This window comes from Pseudonaja textilis, chromosome 15, assembly GCF_049901715.1.
Source record: "Pseudonaja textilis isolate UNSWEBS1 chromosome 15, rPseTex1.2, whole genome shotgun sequence".
Taxonomy (NCBI): Eukaryota; Metazoa; Chordata; class Lepidosauria; order Squamata; family Elapidae; genus Pseudonaja; species Pseudonaja textilis.
Window position 1 is genome coordinate 12,670,362 of NC_142004.1, and position 21,057 is coordinate 12,691,418.

General features: G+C 50.0%; 2 protein-coding genes across 4 annotated transcripts in view; one reads left to right on the forward strand and one right to left on the reverse strand.

Moving 5' to 3' along the window:
* Positions 1-881: 881 nt before the first annotated feature.
* SIRT4 (sirtuin 4) lies at positions 882-8,511 on the reverse strand. The gene is made up of 4 exons (XM_026717115.2): positions 8,321-8,511; positions 6,325-6,824; positions 4,384-4,678; positions 882-1,940 (listed from the first exon to the last, which is right to left on the reverse strand). Exons 2-4 carry the CDS (start codon positions 6,822-6,824, stop codon positions 1,791-1,793), a joined length of 945 nt encoding a protein of 314 aa, XP_026572900.1. The 5' UTR covers positions 8,321-8,511; the 3' UTR covers positions 882-1,790.
* A 3,688-nt stretch (positions 8,512-12,199) lies between these two features.
* Positions 12,200-21,057, forward strand: part of AIFM3 (AIF family member 3) — a 59,586-nt gene continuing 50,728 nt past the window's right edge. Inside the window, exon 1 of one of the 3 annotated variants that reach the window (XM_087913587.1) lies at positions 12,200-12,548. The gene's annotated coding sequence lies outside the window, so the exon portion shown is untranslated. The remainder of the gene's footprint in view (positions 12,549-21,057) is intronic. The other 2 variants (XM_087913586.1, XM_087913588.1) reach the window with 2 other exon arrangements.

The following is a 21,057-nucleotide window of genomic DNA, read 5'->3' on the forward strand; positions in this document are numbered from 1 at the left end:
CGCCTCAGATCTTGAATTCTTCTGATGCTCCCACTTCAATTTCCAGTAAAAGTCCTTTCCTCCAAAACAATGGAGTCTAAGGTTTTCTTTCTTAGATTTTGAATGGAGCCTCACTTTTGACTCCATAAACCGCTTAGAGAGGCCTGTAAAGCACACCGTGAAGCGGTATATAAGTCTAAGGGCTACTCCTATTGCTATCTTCCACTCCTGAGAAGCAGGCCCAGAGTGGGGCCAAACTGAGCCCAAGACCCAAACCCACCACCCTGGAGAGGCCAATCTGAGCAGGCCAGATGCTCCAATCAACCCCCAAACCTGGGCTCCTCTCCTGATTAGCGCTGCACCCAAGGAAGGGCAGTGCTACTTTTAACCAGCATGGCGGCATCGCACCCCTTTCGGTCCCTGGCAAGGTGGGGAAGCTGCTGGGTGCAGAGCACAACAAAAGCCACCGTGGGAAGAACAAGCCAGGGACACAAAACCTTCCCCAGCTGCACAAAAGCCGAAAGGAAAACCCCGAGTTCAGGCCACGCGCAAATGGGAAACACTGAAAGGTGGAACGCTGTTTGGCAGCAATTTGGCCTTCACGGATTGTAAAGTCTTTCCCTCCAGCAAGGCCCATCCGCAGCCCTTTCCGAGCCTCTCAACTCCCTCCCTTCTCCTGCTGCCGCTTTCTGCCTCTTTCACCAGGCCCTTCAAAGCAGTGAAAAGCTGCATTTGTGCCCTTGGATTCCAAAAAGCCAGAAAAACCAGCGCCTGCTCTCCGCCTGGACTGAGAGGTCAGGTGGCTGCAATTGTGCACAAACGTTGGGCAACCGTTCCTGTTTTTCTTAGATCAAAGGTCCTGAAATAGTCCAGCAGAGATTTCTTCATTTTATGTTACTTACTACATATTTGAATTACTTTATTCAAATAAAGAGGAAAGTCACGCTTCAGTGTACAATTGCTTTTAAAACCGACAAATCTATGAACTGCAATAACGGAGCTTGTCATGTCGTGTTCACGGGTAGCCGAGTCCTGTGACTTTCCTGTGCCTCTGAGGAAGGAAGGCAAGATTTCTCTGAAACAGATGCCTTTATTCGTGTCGTCCCCTTAAAAGCAACAACAGCGGAGCTGGGGTGCAGGAGAAGCACCAGTCAATGTCATGGACATCTGAATGTTGCAGAAGGCCCTTCGAGGGGGCACTTTGAGGGGGCCACTTGAGTATATAATATTTACAGTACTAAAAAGGCAAACTGCTTTGCCATTGCACCGTGAGCTGAGAATCTACCTGGCCCCGAGCCTGAATAGCCAAAGGGAGACAAGACAAGATCTAGATTTTTCCCATTCTCCTTGGCTCAGCCCTGCTTGGGTTACCTCAACCTTGATTTCACCAGTTGCTGGTCGGTTGCAAAAGATCAAAGCTCTCCAAGAACGAGATTCTTTTATCCCCCCTGGCTTTAACCCATGATCCTAAGATGGCAAGCCAAGATAACAGCTGGAACCCAAGAGGTTTACATAAGAAGTGTGGAAAACGAGTTTTGAGGGAAGAGGACAATTGGAGGAATTTCTGGGAGCTGAAGTCCTCCAGGCTTAAAACTGCCAAGGTTGGAGACCCTTGCTCTAAGGTCCCGTCCAATCCTATCACTCTATGTTCTACAAAGCTCTTTCTAGGCTGCAAATCACCTTACTCAGTCCTTCAGGCTATCTTTGTGAAATTTGACTCAGCTCCCTGGGCCTCAAATCCCTGGGCCACTTCAACAACACTCCCACCGTCACCCTTGAATCTTTACTGGTCTGGATGCCCACCGGGTCTCTCAAACGACAATCAAAGGCAGCAGTGCCCCACAGCGGGAATTCAGCTTTAGAGATGCTAAGGCATCGCCCCGCGTGGGGCCAATGTTAACAATGGCCATCGGCAACTTCCTGTCCCGGGCAGCAAGTGCAAATTTGTAAGCGGAGAAGACCTGCCAGACACAAAGCAAACATTTGTCAGAGGAAGTGAAGCAAATGGCTGACAAGCTCTCAGCCTGTGATGGCGAACCTATGGCACGCGTGTCACAGGTAGCACGCAGAGCCATTTGTGCTGGCACACGAGCTGTAGGCAAACTTATCTCACTGCACATACGTGCACCTCACAGCTGATTTTTGTCCGGTTTGAGGCCTTTTTCGGCCTCCCAGACGCTTTAGGAAGGCTTCTGCAGGCTTTTCAGGATGAAAATTAGGCCTGTTTCATCACTTCCTGTTTTTCTGGAAATACTGGAAGTGACAAGATGGGCCTAGTTTTCGTCCTGAAAAGCCTGCAGAAGCCTTCCTAAAGCGTCTGGGAGGCCGAGAAAGGCCTCAAACCGGACGAAAATCAGCTGTGAGGCGCAGTGCAGGTAAGGGGGTGGTGGGGTGAGGGGTGGTGGGGGATTGTGCACACATGCGTAGGGGGTGTGGGGAGGTGTGTGTTGCCTTCTGGGTGCTGGTACGTACGCGCGAGCGTGCAAGTGCACGCACAATTTTTGGCACAGGAGCCCAAAAAGGTTAGCCACCACTGCTCTAAGCCAAGGCTCTTCAAACTTGACAGCTTTAAGACTTGTGGGCTTCCAACTCCCAGAATTCCTGAGCTAACATGAGTGGAGGAGGGATTCTGGGAGTTGAAGTCCACAAGTCTTAAAGTGGTCAAGTTTGAAGAGCTCTGCTCTTCCTATCCAGGTGCCCTCTGGATGTGCTGACACACAACACCAAGACTCTCAGCCAGCACAACCTTGGGCCAATTCTGCTTTACGGATTAGGCAGCTCAGCCACTTTCAAAGGTGTGTGGACTTCAACTCCCAGAATCCTCTAGCCAGGCATACTGGCAGAGAGATTCTGGGAGTTGAGCTCCACGCATATCTTAAAAGTGGCTGAGTTGAGAAAACACTGGATTGTTGTTGTTAGTTGCAAAGTCATGTCCGACTCATCGCGACCCGATGGACAACGTTCCTCCAGGCCTTCCTGTCCTCTACCATCTTTTGGAGCCATTTAAGCTCACGCCGATTGCTTCAGTGACTCCATCCAGCCTTCTTCTTCTTCTTCTTCTTCTTCTTCTTCTTCTTCTTCTTCTTCTTCTTCTTCTTCTTCTTCTTCTTCTTCTTCTTCTTCTTCTTCTTCTTCTTCTTCTTCTCTTCTTCTTCTTCTTCTTCTTCTTTCTTCTCTCTTTCTCCTCCTCCTCCTCCTCCTCCTCCTCCTTCTTCTTCTTCTTCTTCTTCTTCCCTCCATCTTTCCCAGCATTAGGCCCTTCGCCAGCGAGTCCTTCCTTCTCATGAGGTGGTCAAAGTTTCACCTTCAGGATCTGATCTTCTAAAGAGCAGCTGGATTAGATACCTAAAGGCTACTAAGCAGGAGGACTTGGGGTGTGGGTGTGAGGGTGTGGACCAGGGGTTAAGATAGGGTTCCAAGTAAACAAAGTAGCTTGCGCCTTCATTGCTGCAGCAATCTGCAGATGGGCTTGGCCACAGGAGGAACAATAAAAGATACTCAGGTAGGACCATCAAATCCCACTAGCCTGGCCCTGGGCCCAGTTTCTCATGGCTTGTCGTGGCTTGTTCTAGTGAGGAGCCCTGGCAGAAAGGACGCCACTGGGTGTCGATCTCCCTTCTCCCCACGGGGTCTAGTCTTGCTTGGTAGCCACCAGGGGTGGGCTTCAAAACCTTTAGCAAAGGGTTCTCTGCTCGGTTGCTGGGTGGGCGTCACCATGGGGTGTGTGGCCTAGTTGGCCTCCTGCACCACGGCGGGAGGGGGGCATGTTTTTGCCCTCTCCAGGCTCCTGAGGCTTTCCTCTAGCCTCCAGGAGGGTGAAAATGGCTTCCCCAGGCTCCGGAGGCTCTCTGGAAGCAGAGATGGGCCCATTTCCAGCCTTCCCAAACTTCCGGGGGCTTTTTGCCCTCCCCAAGTCCCTGCGCTCACCCTGCACTTACCTGCATCCAAAATGGGCTGCGTGGGGACTCCTGGGGTGGGTGGGGCCAGCCTATTCTATTTCTATTTCTATTTCTATTTCTATTTCTATTTCTTCTATTTCTATTCCATTCCATTCCATTCCATTCCATTACTTTACTTTCCTTTCCATTCCATTTCCTATCCTATCCTATCCTATCCTATCCTATCCTATCCTATCCTATCCTATCCATTCCATTCCATTCTCTTTCCTATTCTATTCTATTCTATTCTATTCTACTCTACTCTACTCTACTCTACTCTACTCTACTCTACTCTACTCTACTCTACTCTACTCTACTCTACTCTACTCTACTCTATTCTGCTCTTATTCTATTCTACTCCATTCCACTCCACTGCACCCTACCTATTCCCATTCTATTCTACTGTACTCAACTTGAGGCTGGCACCCCCTCATCGGGCATCTCAGAGGCAGATTCGCATGCATACCTGCAAGGAAGACCCAGCCACGAGGACCGCATCAGACTCCTCGAGACGCTGGTACACTAGGTCCACTTTCTCCTTGCACACATTGTCCCCAAAGAAAGTCACATCGGGCTTGAGGACCCCGCCACATTTGCTGCACGATGGGACACGGAAGTGTCGCACCTGTTCTTCCGGCAGAAAGACATCTCCGTCAGGAGCCACGCCGTGGGCCTCAGCTGTCCACGTGGGGTTCAAGGCCTCAAAGTGTTCCTGGAGATGCTGGCGGGAGACCCGGGCCTCGCAGCTGAGGCACACGACCCTGTGGAGAAAGAGGCTTTCAAGGATGGATATCTAAGCTCAGGGAGAAGGAAGGAACTACCTCATGATTCCCAGCAGCTAAATCCCAACCAGCCCCACCCACCCCCATTAGAAATTAAGAAAATAAGAAAATAGAAAAGAAGTTGAACTCAGTGCTCGCCTAAGTGTCAGATTTTGCTTTGCTCTGAGAGATTTGGGCCAGAGAAAAGGGTATTCTTCTTTTTTTTTTCTACTGCTGCGAACACTTCCTGGGAACTAATGTGCCTGCGGAGGGGGGTGTCAGCATTGTCTGGCTCCCCGCAGGCAGCAAAAGTCTTGGGCAGTGGCGGGATTCAAAAACTTTTACCACCGGTTTGGTGGGTGTGGCTTCGTGGGTGCGCTTGGCGCACGTGCACATATTTTGTGTGCATGCGCACGCCAAACACGCAATTTGCGCAGGCGCCAGAGGTGTTCCAAATCACCTCCTGCAAGCCTGCACTCTCCTGGTCGCATGACACTCAGCAGCTGCTGCATGACCCCCTTCTGTGTCGCGCAAAGCAGTTGCGCTTCAGAAGCAGAAGATACAGGTGAGTAAGGGAGCCTGGGAGGGCGGGTGGGCCCAACAGCAAAGTGGTGGAGAGAACCGGTTTGGTCTCTGCTGCTCATCACTGCTACCGGCTTGGCGGAACTGGGCCGAACTGGTAGCATACCACCACTGGTCTTGGGGCTCTGCCAGGGAGGCCCATTTCAGCCAAACCGGTAGCTTCGAAGATCATCAGCTGCTGGGCCCATCCACCTCGGCTCCATTACTGACCGTTATTTGCAGTTGCATCACGTGGCACAGTGGGTTGCTGTGCATCAGCTGTTGAAGACACAGGAAGAGTGCAAGAGGGCAGGAGAAGGTCGGTAAGAAAGCCTCTGCTTGCACGCAAAGCACATGTGTTCAGGGGTGAGATTCTACCAGTTCTCACCTATTTGCTAGAACGGTTGTTAACATTCTAAGCAGTTTGGAGAACCGGTTGTTAGAAGAAATTACTGGCCTAATCCTGTAAAGAAGGCAGGAAGGAAACATTCTGGTGTTGCTTACAGAAACTGTTTCTCCATTAACCCTTATTACATTCTTGGCAGGACTAGATTTCCTGTCTCAGGAACTTCTCTGGAGTTTTTTTCCCCCTCTTTTGCTAGTACTTTGCTTGTGTGGAGTGACCATTCAAAGTTACAATGGCACTGAAAAAAGTGACTTATGACCATTTTTCACACTTACGACTGTTACAGCATCCCCACATTCATGAGAGGCCGGGCGAGGAGATGCGTGCCTCAATGTGAGTGACATTGAGTTGGTCACGTCCAGCCAATAACATGACCACCAAGCCACATCCACACAGTCACATGACCACCAAGCCACACCCACCACCTAAGCTACGCCCACAGAACTGGTTGTTAAAAAATTTGAATCCCACCCCTGCAGGGAGGGACATGATCGGACCCCCCAGCCCTCTGGCATCTATGCAGAAGGCGCCTCTGAGCTGCTGGCTTCAAGAGCCCTGATGGGTCTGCCTCGGCCCAGGGCCCTTTTCAACCTGGTGAAACCGGAGGGCCAGGCCAGGCAGGTGCGCCGGGCACTTGCACCTTCCCTGCCAGGCTTGGCACCTGCTCCCCCCTCCCCACCTGTGTGTGCAGCCATGCAGCTCAGTCATGCGCCGACTCCCGGCCTTGGCGTGGAGGGCATCCACGTTCTGGGTCACCAGCCAGTGCAGCTTCTCCTGCTGTTCCCAGCTGCTCAGAGCCCAGTGTGCCGCGTTGGGCTGGTGGGAGGAAAACCGGGGCCACCCCACGAAGTTCCTGGCCCAGTACTTCTGCCGGGCTGCAGCACTGCGGAGAAACTCGGCGTGCTGGATGGGTCGGCGGTCAGACCGGGCATAGAGGCCCACACCTTCAGAGCGGTAGTCCGGGATGCCGGATTCGGTGGAGATTCCTGCTCCAGTCAAGACGAAGAGCCGCTGGCAGCGGAGAACGAACCCCTGGAGCTTCTCGATCGCCCCAGCGTCCGGAGGGGGGCTGGCTGGGACGAAGGCCAGGCAGGGGGCAGCCTGGGGCACGGAGGCCTGGGAGGCCCAATGATGGAGTCCAGGAACCGGCTGTTCTCGCCACCTTTTCAGAAACTTCATCTGGGGAAGGCAGAAACGGGAAAACCAGGTTTCCAAACTATTCAAGGAGACCCACCTTTTTGGTTTTTTTGCCCCAGACATTTTGGTGGGGCAGGAAAACTTCCTTTTTCTTGCTGTCCGGTAGTGAAAGCAGAGTTTAAGTAGATGGATCAGACACGACTATGCAACTAACAACAAACAATAAGGTTTAATGAAAAGAAGGACTAGCAGGGACATGATAGCAGCGTCCCAGTACTTGAGGGGCTGCTACAAAGAAGGGGAGGTCAACCTATTTTCCAAAGCAGCAGAGGGCAGGACAAGAAGCAACTAGTGACCTTCTACCGCTGCACCAGAGAGAGTATCTTAACTTACTGCACCTGTGTAGGGTTTGCCAATTGCGCAGGGGCAGACAGGACAGGGCTCCAGAGGGTGAATGTCATTGCCCGGAAGATCATTGGCTGCCCTTTTCCCTCTTTGGAAGAGCTTTAGAGCTCCCGCTGCCTTCAGAAAGTTCAAAACGTCCTCAAAGATCCATCTCATCCTGGGCACCAGCCTTTTTTTGAACTATTACCATCTGGCAATTGGTACAGGGTAATAAAAACAAGGACAAATAGGCTGGAAAACAGTTTCTATCCCAGGGCAGGAGCTCTTTTCTGCTGTATAGTGCAGTGTTGGTGTGCTGTGTGGGGTTTTCAGTTCAATGTGTGGAGGGTGAAGGATGTGTGTTTGTGTTTATTTTCATGGTCATGACGTGCACTGAAGTGTTTGATTTCGTTGTACGAGGCGCAATGGCAATCAAGTAAAGTAACTAACTAACCGATGGAAAGTAACCCAGGAGAGAAGCAACCTGGAATTAAGGAGAAACTTCCTAACAGTGAGGACGGTGAACCAGTGGAACAGAAATTGTGTGGGTTCCATCACTTGTCTGAAATGGGATAGGTTCTCCTGCTTGAGCAGGGGGCCAGACTAGATGACCTCCAAGGTCCCTTCCAGCTTCTATTCCATTCCATTCCATTCCATTCCATTCCATTCTATTCTATTCTGCTTCTATTCTATATGCTATTCTATGTTCTGTTCTGTTCTAAAATAAGGACCAGCCTGGTTGCTTGTCCATCCCTGGCAGAATGCAGCCTGCTGGGCGGGAGGGGAGGGGGAGGAGGGAGGGGCTTTCCCAGGTGGGGCGCGGGCGACGGGCAGCTCCTTCCCCAGCCATTCCCGGGAGTCTGCTGGGATTTTGCAAAGCGGGCGGCCGGCTGGGGGAAAGCCGTCAGCGCGCCCGATCTTTCTGCCTCCCCGACCCCCGTGCGCGTGCACGGGCTGCGCGCGACGCCCTCGGGAGGGAGTGGGGAATGCTGGGTGGGAGGCGCGTGCATACTCCAGGCAGGCGCTTGCGCCCTTCAGGCGACCCTCTGCCACCTCTCAGAAATGGTTGCTTCAGGGTTGGACTAGATGGCCTCCAAGGTCCCTTTCCAATCTGTAAACCCCGTTTCCCCAAACCCCGACCCAGGCACGCTCACCTCTCGTTCCCCGCCGGGCGCGCGAGCGGCGGCCGCGAGAAGGGCAACCTGCCGGGAGGGGTGGGGGGGGAGCTCAGCCCGGAAAAACTACAGCTCCCACAATCCACCGCGAGAGACCCGCCAACACCCACCCCCCCCCCGGCTTGCCAGCCTCGGAGCTTTATGAGCTCAGGATCGGGCGGGCGGGCGGGGGCGGCGGGGCGGGGCGGCGCAGTCCCGGAAGGAGCCGGGAGTCAGCTGAGCCAGGCGGCGGAGGAGGAGGGGGGCTAGAGGGCCAGATCGGCTTGGGGAGCGTAGTAAGGGGGGGCACCGCGAGATCATCCGTTCAAAATCCTTGCCCGAGCAGGGGCGTTCAGGAGAACGGCAGGAGGAGGAGGAGGAGGAGAAGCTGCGGTGAAGCCGCGGGACTGCCTTGCCAGCCGGTGCGGGGCGATCGCCCAGTTGGAGGGAACCCTGCTTCAATACAAATTAACAGAGTGGGAAGGGATCTTGGAGGTCATCCAGTCCAACCCCCTGCCCAAGCAGGAGACTCTGCACCAGGGCAGTCCACTCTCTTCTTGAAAGCCTCCAGGGATGAAACTCCCACAACTTTCAAAACCCTCTTTAAACTCTTTAAGTTTAAGCCCTCTTTAGCTTGGACCCGGGGCAATTCGGGGCTCCTCCCGAGGCCAGGCTGCCCTCCCCCCACTGACCTCTTTGGGGTTGGGCAGCTACCGGGGCAATGGAGGGGGCGATGCGGGGCGTTTCCTCCCGAGGAGGCTTCGGGGTTGCCCAGAAGTTCGTGTTTCTAACAGGCTCCGTTTTCTGCCCCCCCTTCCCCTCTTTTCAAGGGCCCTGGCCACATTTCTGAGGCCTCCTTTTTTTTCCCTCAGACATTTTGTTCTAAGCAACACAATAATAGCTTGTTTCTTTTTTTAAAAAATGTATTATATATTTTCATTTATTATACATCACGTTTCCATTTCTGCAATGCCAGTGTACTGTTGTATCAAATTTCATTTGAAGTATACATAAGTATATATGTAAGTATATATAAGTATACACCCTGATTGTATTTTTCTCATACAATATAATTTCCTTTGAATATACATATTATATCACATCATAATTAGAACCATTATTCTCATAGTTATACCATGTAGTCTTCACCTCTAGTCACTCTGTAGACCCGGGGTCTCCAACATTGGCAACTTTAAGACTTGTGGATTCCCAGAATTCTCCAGCAATCATAAATGCCTGGAGAATTCTGGGAGTTGAAGTCCACAAGTCTTAAAGTTGCCAAGTTTGGGGACCCCTGGTGTTGACTACAATCTATAGTCAAGTACAATCCATTAGTAATATAGCATATATACTTCTGTCTGTCTGTCTGTCTATCAATATCTATTATCTATTCCTATCTCTTGGGCGCGCTTATTTATTTTCTATTCCTATCTATTATCTCTGTCTATCTATCTATCTATCTACAAACCATTAGTAATATATATACTTCTATCTATCTATCTATCTATCTATCTATCTATCTATCTATCTATCTACAATCCATTAGTAATATAGCATATATACTTCTGTCTGTCTGTCTGTCTATCTATCTATCATCTATATCATCTATTCCTATCTCTCTCTCTCTCTCTCTTGCTTATTTATTATCTATTCCTTTCTATCTATCTATCTATCTATCTATCTATCTATATCTATCTATCTATCTATCTATCATCTATCTATCTATCTATCTATCTATCTATCTATCTATCTATCTATCTATCTATCTATCTACAACCCATTAGTAATATAGCATATATACTTACATCTATCTACTTTTATTAATCTTTTTCCATTATAGTTACATTTCTGAGAATTCTGACCACAGTTTATTCTCCAGCTGGAGAATATTCTTCCTGGAGGTCAGTGAGGATGGCAACTCCTAGGACCTGAAGATCTGCAACCCAGGGGGGTGGGCAGTAGGGCATCCCAGCTTCCTCCCCCTCCCCTGTTGCCAGCACTTCCATGGCCTGAGATCTGGAAACCAGCACTGACCACCTGATCATTCCCATCCTCCTCAGCCAGCATTGGCCATGCTGGTCTAGGAAATGGACCTAGCCCTTAGAAAATAGAAGAAGAGAGTTGGAAGGGACTTTGGGGGTCTTCGAGTCCAACCCCCTGCAAGGAAACCCTGTAGCATTTCAGACAGATGGTTGTCCAATCTTTTCTTTAAAACTTCCTTCCTTAAAATTAGGTCAGACAATGGCTGAGCTTAGCTTGAATCAGAGAAGTGGAAGGGATCCATGAGACCATTTAGCCCAACCCTCTGCTCAGTGCAGACATCCAAATTCAAGGGCCCCTGACAGATGGGCTGGCAGCAGGGTACCCGAGAAAGAATTTGGAGGGGAAGGGGACCCATCTCTTCCCTGGGTCAGTGGCTCTAGGGGTAAATTGGGTCACTTTTCCTGGCACTCAACTGAGTTTTTTTGCGTGCATGTTACCATTTTCTACGACCAGAAAATATTATTATTATTATTATTATTATTTTTATTGGCCATTGTGTCCCCGCTCAGGCAGCCCTCTTTATTTGAATGGGGCAGTTTTCCAACTTGTTGGCTGTTTGCTCACTCCCACCACTCTCCTGAGCCTTTTAAAGTGCGGCCCTCCATCGGTACCTGGACTCACAGTGGAGCCTGAATAATGCACAATGCAGTAGAACTATTGTAAATCATAGCTTGTTAAATAAACCACAACGGACCAAAGAGGAGTGAACGGAATTAGCATAGTCCTGGAAATCAGGGGGGGGAGGCTTGGGGACTACAAAGCACTGCACACATTGTGCGGGGGTGGGGAGCTCTGTGTGTGTGTGTGTGGAGAGAGAGAGAGAGAGAGAGTTTGAGAAGTTGATTTTTAAAGCCGGGTCTCAACCTTGGCACTTTAAGCCTGGAGGGCTTCAACTCCCAGAATTCCCCAGCCAGCAAGCTGGCTGGGGAATTCTGGGAGTTGAAGCCCTCCAGGCTTAAAGTTGCCAAGGTTGGAGACCCGGCTTTAAAGTCTCTGTTTTAGAACTAACATTTTTCATAGGCTTCCCACGTGTGAACAGCAGCCAAATTTGTATCCAGGGTTTTAGCAATGTTAATCTGTGTGGGTTCCAAGAACCTGCCCCCCACAAAAAAATTAATCCTTCCTGGCATCCCCACCACCACCAGTCCAAATAGCTGATTTGGTAGGAGGCTCAACATTAAAGGAAGCAAAGCAAACTGCGATCCAGGACCCCCCCTTTTAAAAAAAGAACCCAAACAGCTACAATATTCACATTTGCCTTCTGGAAAAGTTGGAGCAATTGTGCTTCTTCCTTTAGCGGCTCTTGCGCAGGGCCCGCCAGTCTGCTGGGAGGGCGCCCTGTCCAGGGGTCAATGTCCGGGCTTCAGGAGCTGCCCAGAGGCTCCAATCTGAGGAATGGAGGCTCGGTGTGCCCACCCACCCCCACCCCCACCGAAAAGCCGAAGGGGCCCGAAAGTTAGGAATGGGGGTGGGGAGGAAAGGGGCGCCATCCTTGGAGACTTTCCAGAAGAGACGGGACTGCCCTCGGTCAGAAATGATGTAGGGGCTCCTGCTTGGGCAGGGGGTTGGACTGGATGACCTACAAGGTCCCTTTCAACTCTATTACTCTAAGCCCCAAGGCGGAGTTGAGGGCCAGTGGCTTGGACCCCTTTGCGCGGGCTGGCTGCGGCTGCTGCTGCGCCCGATCCCCCCGCAGATCTCGCCTGAGGGCAGGAGGGAGGGAGGCGATCCGGACCGGGGAGGGGGAGATGCCTTCGCGCCACGCTGCCAGAAGAGCCGCCCCGTCCCGCGGAGCCCACGCGTGTCCCGCGAAGCGGCCGCGGGGAGGGCAGAAGCCCCTCCAGGGGGCGCCTCCCCCCAAGCGGCCGGCCGGTGCGGGGCCCAGTCCGGAGCCCCCGATCCGCCCGCGCCCGGCTGTCCGCGGCGGAGGAGCGCGGGGCGGGCGCGGGGGCGGCGCCAGGCGGCCGCGGGCAGGTGCGCCGGGAAGCGGCCGGCCGGCAGCGCAGAAGCCGCGGCGTCGCCCAGCCCGAAGTTTGGGGGCTGCTTCTTGGGCAGCCCGGAGCGGGGACGGGCGGGGGCACCGGAAGGAGACCCGGAGCGCCGCCGGCCAAGTCGCCTGCCCGCCCGCCGCCCCCCCACCCTTCCCGGGACCCCGGTCCGGAGTTGCGGCTCTTCATCTGGCCCGGTAAGAAGCGGGAAGGACGGAGCGGGGATGCGGAGGGGGGGGGTCGGTCGGCTGGTCCCGGGCATGTCCTCCACCCGCCCCACCCCTGCCCGGTGCAATTGCAGCCCTTCGGGGCAGAGCCGCTGCTGGCATCTGCGGAGGGATCGGCCGGCGAGGTTGGGCCAGCGCTGCAGATGGATGCTCCCCGGGGCTGCAGTGCCCCCCCTCGACCGGCTCCATCCTGCCAGCTGCTCTGCCGAAGAGTTGCGGTCCCCGCGAAGCCCCCTTCGGTCCTTCTCCCCCCCACCCTCAGCCCCCTCCTCCACTCTGCTCTTTCGGTGCGGCTCGGCTGGGGGGGTGGGGACGACTAAGCAGCGCTCCCACATCCCTCCAGGAAGGGACTGAAGTGAGCGCAATCGCCCTGGGCCAGTGGAGAATCCTCTCCATTAAGGATAAGAAGACAACGGAATGGAATAGGAATTCTCGATTGGCCCAGTGGGATCGGACACACAAGGAATTTGTCTCTGGTGCAAATGCTCTCAGGCTCCATAAAAGAGTCAAGAATCATCAGAATAATTAATGATAGTCATAGGGTACAATAAGCAATTGCATCATAATTAATCTAATTAATCTATTAGGAGGGGGGGAAATTGCATGCGGGAGGTGGGGGGGGGGAGCGGTTTTTCAAATGCCCTCCCTTGGTTGCCTCTACTGAGGATCCTGCGGGCAGCCACTGGTCTATTTCTGGGCATCCAAGCCCCAGGCGCGCGACTGGCATCCCTTCTCCCATCGCGGGAGAAAGGCGGGATTTCTGGCTCATGAAAGACGGGGCGACGCCATTCAGGCTCTGAGTTCAGATTCTACTGCCACCGCCACTGCCGCCACCGATGGGCACTCAGGCAAGCCTCTTCTGGTTTCCAGCTATCAAAATTTAAATATATTTTGCAGCCCGTTTGCAGATTCTGAGAATTCTGTGAGGTGACCCAAGTGCTTTCCTGGAGGAAAACAATTTTAAATGTTGAACTCTTGTTTTATTCTGGCGTCCTCTAAAACAGGGGTCTCCAACCTTGGCAACTTTAAGCCTGGAGGACTTCAACTCCCAGAATTCCCCAGCCAGCAAAGGAGTTGGGAGTTGAAGTCCTCCAGGCTTAAAGTTGCCAAGGTTGGAGACCCCTGCTCTAAAAGACCAAGGGGGGTTCCCATTTCTTTTCAGCTACTGCATCCATTCACCAGCAGGTGGGCATAATTTGCAGGGGGGGGGGGGCATGGGCCCATCCCCAAGCTTTCCATTTTGGAAGTAAAACCAAAACCCTGAGGTCTGGTAGCACCTTTTAAGACTTAAAAGTTTTTCAAATTAAATCCATTTTAAATGCTTCTGATTGTTGCCTACCAAGGACTAAAATGATGTCTACATTTTGGAAGAAGAAAATGGCAAACAGCTGTGATACTAGTATTAATTGTGCTTATTTTACTTGGAGCAAGATTTAGATGAAATAAAAGTCAACAAAGTAAATGAAACCAAAATCATAATTGCAACCCCCGCAAACCCTTCACTATTTTTTCTGTCCAACATCCCATTCCCAGACGTTTTTACCTGAGGTTGAATGAAACATTGAGCCTCTTAGAAGTTTTGTACAGGAGAAAGGGGGATATTTCCTTTTAATGTCTTTAACTGTAAAGCCCATCTCTTGCCCCCCTCCTCCCCAGGGTCAGGCTGTGTGACCCTCAGCCCCCCCCGCCCCCCCAGTTCCTTGTTCCATATCCCTTGCTAGCAGGTGAGTTGGGAGGGGCGGAAGAGGGCAGCCTTGCGACTGTGGGAAGGCAGGCTCAGAGCAAAACTGCGGAATAAACGGGAAAGGAAGGGAAAGAACGGAATACTGAAACTCTTTGAACCACAATAGCCTTTAGCTACTTTCAGAGTTTATGACATACTTTCTTTCCAGGAAAACTTAGGAATCATTCATACAACTTGGGTAAAATTCAGTGGCTCAGTGCATTTGTGAGGATCTTAGAATACGCAATCTCTTCGAAGCATTGTAGAGCCCCCCCAATAAAAATGGTATTTTGCTATTTCAGGCGTTGTGCAGAGATGTTGTCATCAGGGCACAGTGAAAAAATAAACCCTCAGATGCTTTCTCATTCAATTTCTAATAAATTCCAACCCGGCTTAAATTCAGCCAAGGCCGAACATATTTTTCTTTCTTTTTTGTTGTTGTTGTAAGAACCAGTTTTAATAAGAAAACTGTAGGCTAGCAGATGTAAATCATCTAAAGAGTAACAAACATTAAAGTATAGTATAAAATTACAAGTCAGGGCTAGGCAATTACATCCAAGGAAATAAAGATTTTGAAAATAAACATATTTTTCATCTGTTCTGTGGCAGTGGGAAATCGGGCCGCTCCGACAAGCCTCATGCATATTTGGAAGCGGTTTCTTATATAATGTTTGTGCTGCAACACGTCTGCACATTTTAGCTCAATTAAGTCCCCCCCCCTCCAAAGATCCAGAACTCGCTGTGCCGGCTTTCGAAGTCTTGCGATGTATAATGCTGAGGCAGTCCTTGGCTTTGTAGATTCGTTTTCATTCAGCAGAGAGACCATTAACACGATCAGCTTCCAGACATCTTACTAAGCAGTTGAAGCTGCACATGTTTGAAATTGACGGGGCTGTGATCTGATGTAGAAGAGGCCCGGATCGTGCACGTTTGAAAACAGTGAAATGATGTGGCAGATTTGTGCGCTGGCTCAGGGAAACTCAGCTGCTTGCTCCTCGTTTCTCAGAGCAGAGGGCAACTTGACTGATGCCCCTTCCTTGGGGTGGGGGCTCCATATCTGCCCTCGTGAAAGCACCCCACCTTCTGACAATGTTGATCTTAGCAGGGGCCAAACTCCCCCTGGCCTTGTTTGGGCTCCCCTCTCTCTGGAACATCATCCCCTGCCCCACAAGATTAGAATGGCCCTCACTCTAGCACAGGGGTCTCCAACCTTGGCCACTTTTAAGACTTGTGGACTTCAACTCCCAGAATCCCTCAGCCAGCTTTGCTTGTGGACTTCCAACTCCCAGGTTTGCTGGCTGAGGGATTCTGGGAGTTGAAGTCCACAAGTCTTAAAGTGGCCAAGGTTGGAGACCCCTGCTCTAGCACTCTCCTGGAAGGCGCTGAAGACCTGGTTCTGCCTGGGGAACCAAGAGTGGGATACAATACAGACTTGAAGCAGCTTTGGGCCGGCATGTCACCTGTCAATCAAAAGAGGTCAGGAGCCAGACAGGGAGGAAGAAAACTGTATAGAAATGAGGTAGAATTGTTGCCTTCACAGAACTCCCTGAGCCACCCGTGGGCTTGAAGGGTTTCTCAACCTCAGCAAACTGTAAGATATTTGGATTTCAACACCAAAAGTCCCTAGAAAGCATTTTTAGTATTTTATCTTCTGAGACATCCAAATTATTAAAAAAACTTGTTAGTTCTTTTGAAACTAAAAATACCACTCTACATTTTTATAGATACCTATTATCAATAAATCAGTTTTGTGTGCATATGCTAAGAAATAAGTGGAATAGAATAGAATATAATAGAATCAGAATAGAGTAGAGTAGAATATAGGAATAGGAATGGAGTAGAGTAGAGTAGAGTAAAGAATGGAATGGAATGGAATGGAATGGAATGCAATAGAATAGAATAGAATAGGGAAAGAATTAATCTTGTGTTGTGTTGTATTGCGGAGTAGAGTAGAGTAGAGTAGAGTAGAATGGAATAGAATATTGTAGAATAGAATAGAATAATGAATGGAATGGAATTCTTTATCGGCCAAGTGAGATTGGACACACAAGGAATTTGCCTCTGGTGCATAAGCGTTCATATGCAGGCAAATCCTTCTGTGTCCCTAATCAAGAACCCAATCTGGACGTGTCTTTGGAGCCGTCCAAAGGGTAGCAAGGGAGTCAGGCTGATGGAAGAAGCATGAAGTGTTCCCCTTCTTTTTTATGTGCACGCAATGCACATAAAGAGAACGCAGAGACGTGGTGTGACGCTGAGATGCTGTTTCCCTTATCTGGAGGGGAGCTTTGCTCTTGACTCGTGGGCGGTCTGGTCCCCACCAGACCCCCCCCCCCACTTCCTTTGGGTGGCCGAGCAGGACGGCCTCTGGACTGTGGAAAAGGCCGGACTCCCAGGCATCATCTTGGGGTGGGGGTGGGGGTCTTCAGTGGGGCAGGAGGAGCCTCCCCATGTATTCCTGCTTGCCTCCCCTGCGGAGTTGGCCCTTTGAAGCACAGGGAAGAGCAAAGAGCATTGAATTATTGAACTGCTTTTGGCGCAGCAGCTCTTCTCCGGAGGCCGGGGGGTGGGTGGGTGGGACAAAACACCCTGAGAGCCTGTGTGGCAATGATCTGTGTGATGACGCGTAAGATTGAAGCGTCTCTGGCGATATTCCATCATCCAGGTCCTGGTTGCCCCCAAAGTTCCTTTTTTTCAAGAGGCAACTGGACTTTCTGGTTTTTCTTTGAATATGTTTTGCTTCTCATCCAAGAAGTTTCATCCGTTCTGACAGAAGGGAAATTCTTGATTCAGAGCTGAAGAAGCTTCTTGGATGAGAAGCGAAACGTCTTCAAAGAAAAATCAGAAAGTCCAGTTGCCTCTTGGAAAAAGCTCCTTTGGGACAAGATTGATGTTGCTTTTTATAAGTCTCCATCAATGTTTCTTTCCTTCCTTCCTTCCTTCCTTCCTTCCTTCCTTCCTTCCTTCCTTCCTTCCTTCCTTCCTTCCTTCCTTCCTTCTTTCCTTCCTCCCTCCCTTCTCTTCCTCCCTTCTCTTCCTCCCCCCTCTCCTCAGCTGAGACATCATTTTCTCAGCCTTTGAGGAATCAATCAGCATTTTATTGATGCACCTTTGAAATCTTCATTGCACCTCTTGCTTAATGATTAATCTGGGACAGCTGTCAGTCTTCCCCTCGGAAAGAGCACACTCAGGCGTTCCCCCGCCAGGCTTCCCGTTCAGCAGATCTAATCTGGAGACCAATTTGCTGAAGCAGCAGCCAGGAGGAGGCAGGCCTGGGCGGGAGGGCAAGGGTTACTCTCTCTGTCCTTCTGGTCTTGAGTCTGCCGGGGAAGGAAAGCCGAAATCAGCTCCCCTCCCTTGAAGGGGCAGCCGGGCAGGGGAACTTCCTGGGAGAACTGATGGGGCTGAGCTTGTAATCTATCAGGCTCTCCAACCCACGCCATGGGTGGATTTCCAGCCGATTTGGCTGAACTTCCCCTTCTACTGTATTCTATTGCATTGCATTGCATTCATTATTCTGTTCTGTTCTGTTCTAGAAGAGACTGGACTGCCATCTGTCAGAAATGTTGTAGGGTCTCCTGCTTGGGCGGGGGGGGGTTGGACTAGATGACCTACAGGGTCCCTTCCAACTCTATTAATCTGTAAAAACTTGACAAGACCGCTAGGGACCTTAGCAGCAAAATGGATGCCTTGGATAAAAAGCAGAGAGGCCCAAGCACAGCTGCTTTAAACATACGTTGCTTTAGGGAGGGAAGGGCAGGTCTACCCATCTCATCGAGGAACGTCAAGGAACCTCCAAAGATCGTTTCTTTCCTTTCTTCCAACTCGGTTGGAAACGGATGAATGTAGCCTGACTAGTCAGAACGGTGTTACCTTTTGCCCTCCGAAGGCTGTGGGTCAATGACATGGCAAACTTCACAGCCCTCCCACTCTTCCTTTCCTGCTCAAGGTTTATATTACCTTTTTTTTCCATTTGCTTCTTGTAAAGATAAGGAAGGAAATGAGGTACATCGGAAGATTGCTGAGGGTGGAATGACCTCCGGGCTTAGCCAGGCATGCACTGGACCAGCCCAAAGGCCTCTGGAGGGCAATTTGGGGGAAGAGCAGGGGGCCGGCGGTGCTTCAGGGCTCCGTCTTCTATCTTCAGGCTCTTTGGATACCCAAAGACTTCAACAGACAAGTAGAACTGCAGAAAAAAAGCAATTTCTAGCAACCTGCCTTCCATGGAGGACCTGTATGCTGCACGAGTCAAAAGGAGGGCTGTGAAAATATCTACAGACCCCTCACATCCCGGACATAAACTGTTTCAACTCCTTCCCTCAAAACGACACAAGGGGAATTTTTCCCCGAATGCCATCACTCTGCTAAACAACTAATTCCCACAACACTGTCAAATTATTTTAATTATTATAAGACTGTATTATTATTATTCCCCTCATCCTTCCTATTGCCTATCTCTTCCCACTTGTGACTATAAGTGTGTTGCTTGTATTTTACCATTTTTATCGTTTTATTTGTTCCCTAATATGATTTATTAGTATCCTATGCCTATCACTAAGTGTTGTATTTTGTGATTCTGGATGAATGTATTTTATTTTTTCTTTATGTATATGAGAGCATATGCACCAAAGACAAATTCCTTGTGTGTCCAATCACACTTGGCCAGTAAAGAATTGTATTTATTTATTTATTTTATTTATTTATTTTTATCTTATCTTTCTATCTTATCTTTTTAGTTTATCTATCATCCATCTACCTTCCTATCTACCTTTCTATCTATCTATCTATCGATCTATCTATCGATCTATCTATCCATCCATCCTCTATCTACTGTCTGTCTGTCTGTCTGTCTAGATACCTAGATGACTTCTTGGAAGTGGGAGCGGTTTCTTCCTTCCCTCTATCTCTCTAGAGGTAGAAAGAACAGGGACTAACAGCCCAGTTCAGAAGGAGAGGACCAGCCAAATATTTCATAAACAAGCCAACATGGTTTGTAAACCCCTGGATCATACAAAAGGTAGCAAGGAATATATTTTGCCCTATTACATTCAGGGTTTACCTCAGGATATGGTAGAAAATGTTAAGATGGGGCAGCCAGAGTCACTCTGGGTAGTGAGATGGGCGGCATACCACATACATACATACATACATACATACATACAAACATGGAAGCTCTGATCATTTTTTAATGTGCAGCACAATGCCCTTAAAATGGGGAAAAGCTTTCCTTATGCCATGGTGGGCTGCCATCTTGATTTACTGGCCCCCATGGATACGCTGGTAACGTTCAACTCTGGAGTGGGAACGAATGAAGTCTAATGATGATTGTGCTACTTTGGGCCTTTTTCTTTGATGTGTGGCGACCACAGAGGAGGGCAAAGTGCCTCTGTGAGGGGAGCGGGAAGCAGAGCTTAGTCCCCACCTTGCCTGGGGTTTCTTTCCGGATTGCATTTCCCCCTAGATGTTTGTCTGTGGGGAGAAAAGCTCTCCCAGAACCAAGCTCTGAATTGGGAAAGTGTGTTACGTGGATTCTTTTCCTTAGAAGAGATGGGAGTTCAGAATAACAGAGTTGGAAAGGTCCTTGGAGGTCATCTAGTCAAACCCCTTGCTCAAGCAGGAGACCCTATAGCATTTCAGAAGAATGGCTGTCCAGTCTCTTCTCTTCTTCAAAACTTCCAGTGATCTTCAGCTTAGTAGATAGTCTAAGGAAAAGAAGAATTAGGGGCGACGTGATAACAGTGTTCCAGTATTTGAGGGGCTGCCCCAAAGAAGAGGGGGTCAAATTAGCAGGACAAGAAACCATGATGGAAACTAATCAAAGAAAGAAGCAACCTGGAATTAGGGAGAAACTTCCTAACCGCGAGGTCAATTAACCAGAAGAACAGCTTCCCTCCAGAAATTGTGGGCGCTCCATCTGTGGAGGTTTTTAAGAAGAGTAAACTTGTCTGAGATTGTACTAGCGATTCTCCTGCTTAAGCAGGGGGCTGGACTAGAAGACCTCTGAGTTCCCTTCCAGCTCTACTCCATTCTTTTCTGATGGAGCAGCCACAACCTTTGAAGGCAAGATGAGAGTCTCTCTCTCTCTCTCCCTCTCTCTCCTTTTGCAAGACAGCTATTTTCACACGGATGTTTCACAGGAAACTATAAATAAGGCCACGACTTAAAAATGATTGAGAAGGTTCTTCGTTCTTTTCAGACAGGTCTTCCTGAGTCCCCTTCCTGTTCTCAGGGAACAAAATGGATATCTGGGGTTTAAATATCGAGAGGGTATCCAGGGCTTCAGAGGGATTGTGCAAGCGGGGCCATTGTTTCAGAATTAGAATTAGAGTAAAGAATTGGAAGGGACCCTAGAGGTCTCCTAGTCCAGCCCCCTGCTTAGGCAGGAAACCCTCTACCAGTTCAGACAAATGGTTATCCAATCTCTTCTTTAAAATTTCCAGTGTTGGAGCATTTGCACCTTGCAAGTTGTTCAAATTTTACCTTTTGGTGTCTCCCACCTACCACCCCCAGTCCACAAACACTCCACAAGGAATATGATTTAATAACTTTCTCCACCCTGGTTCTTTCTGAGTGGTTTCAAAGTCAGACAACCTCTCTTCTCCAAGTAGGGGACATCTTGGTGGAAGTGCCCCATCCCTGGCCATGTCTAGGGCAGGGGTCCCCAACCTTGGCCACTTTAAGACTTGTGGACTTCAACTCCCAGAATTCCTCAGCCAGCTTTGCTTTGCCAGTTACAACTTATTGCATTTTTTTTTTTAT

Bases quoted from the DNA above. Each gene is read 5' to 3' on its own strand.
- SIRT4 (XM_026717115.2), bottom strand. From the start codon at position 6,824: ATGAAGTTTCTGAAAAGGTGGCGAGAACAGCCGGTTCCTGGACTCCAT. The intron at 4,679-6,324 runs GTGGGGAGGGGG...CTTTCTCCACAG, and splicing joins CTGCATGGCTGCACACACAG to GGTCGTGTGCCTCAGCTGCG. The intron at 1,941-4,383 runs GTATGCATGCGA...TGTGTCTGGCAG, and splicing joins TGGCTGGGTCTTCCTTGCAG to GTCTTCTCCGCTTACAAATT.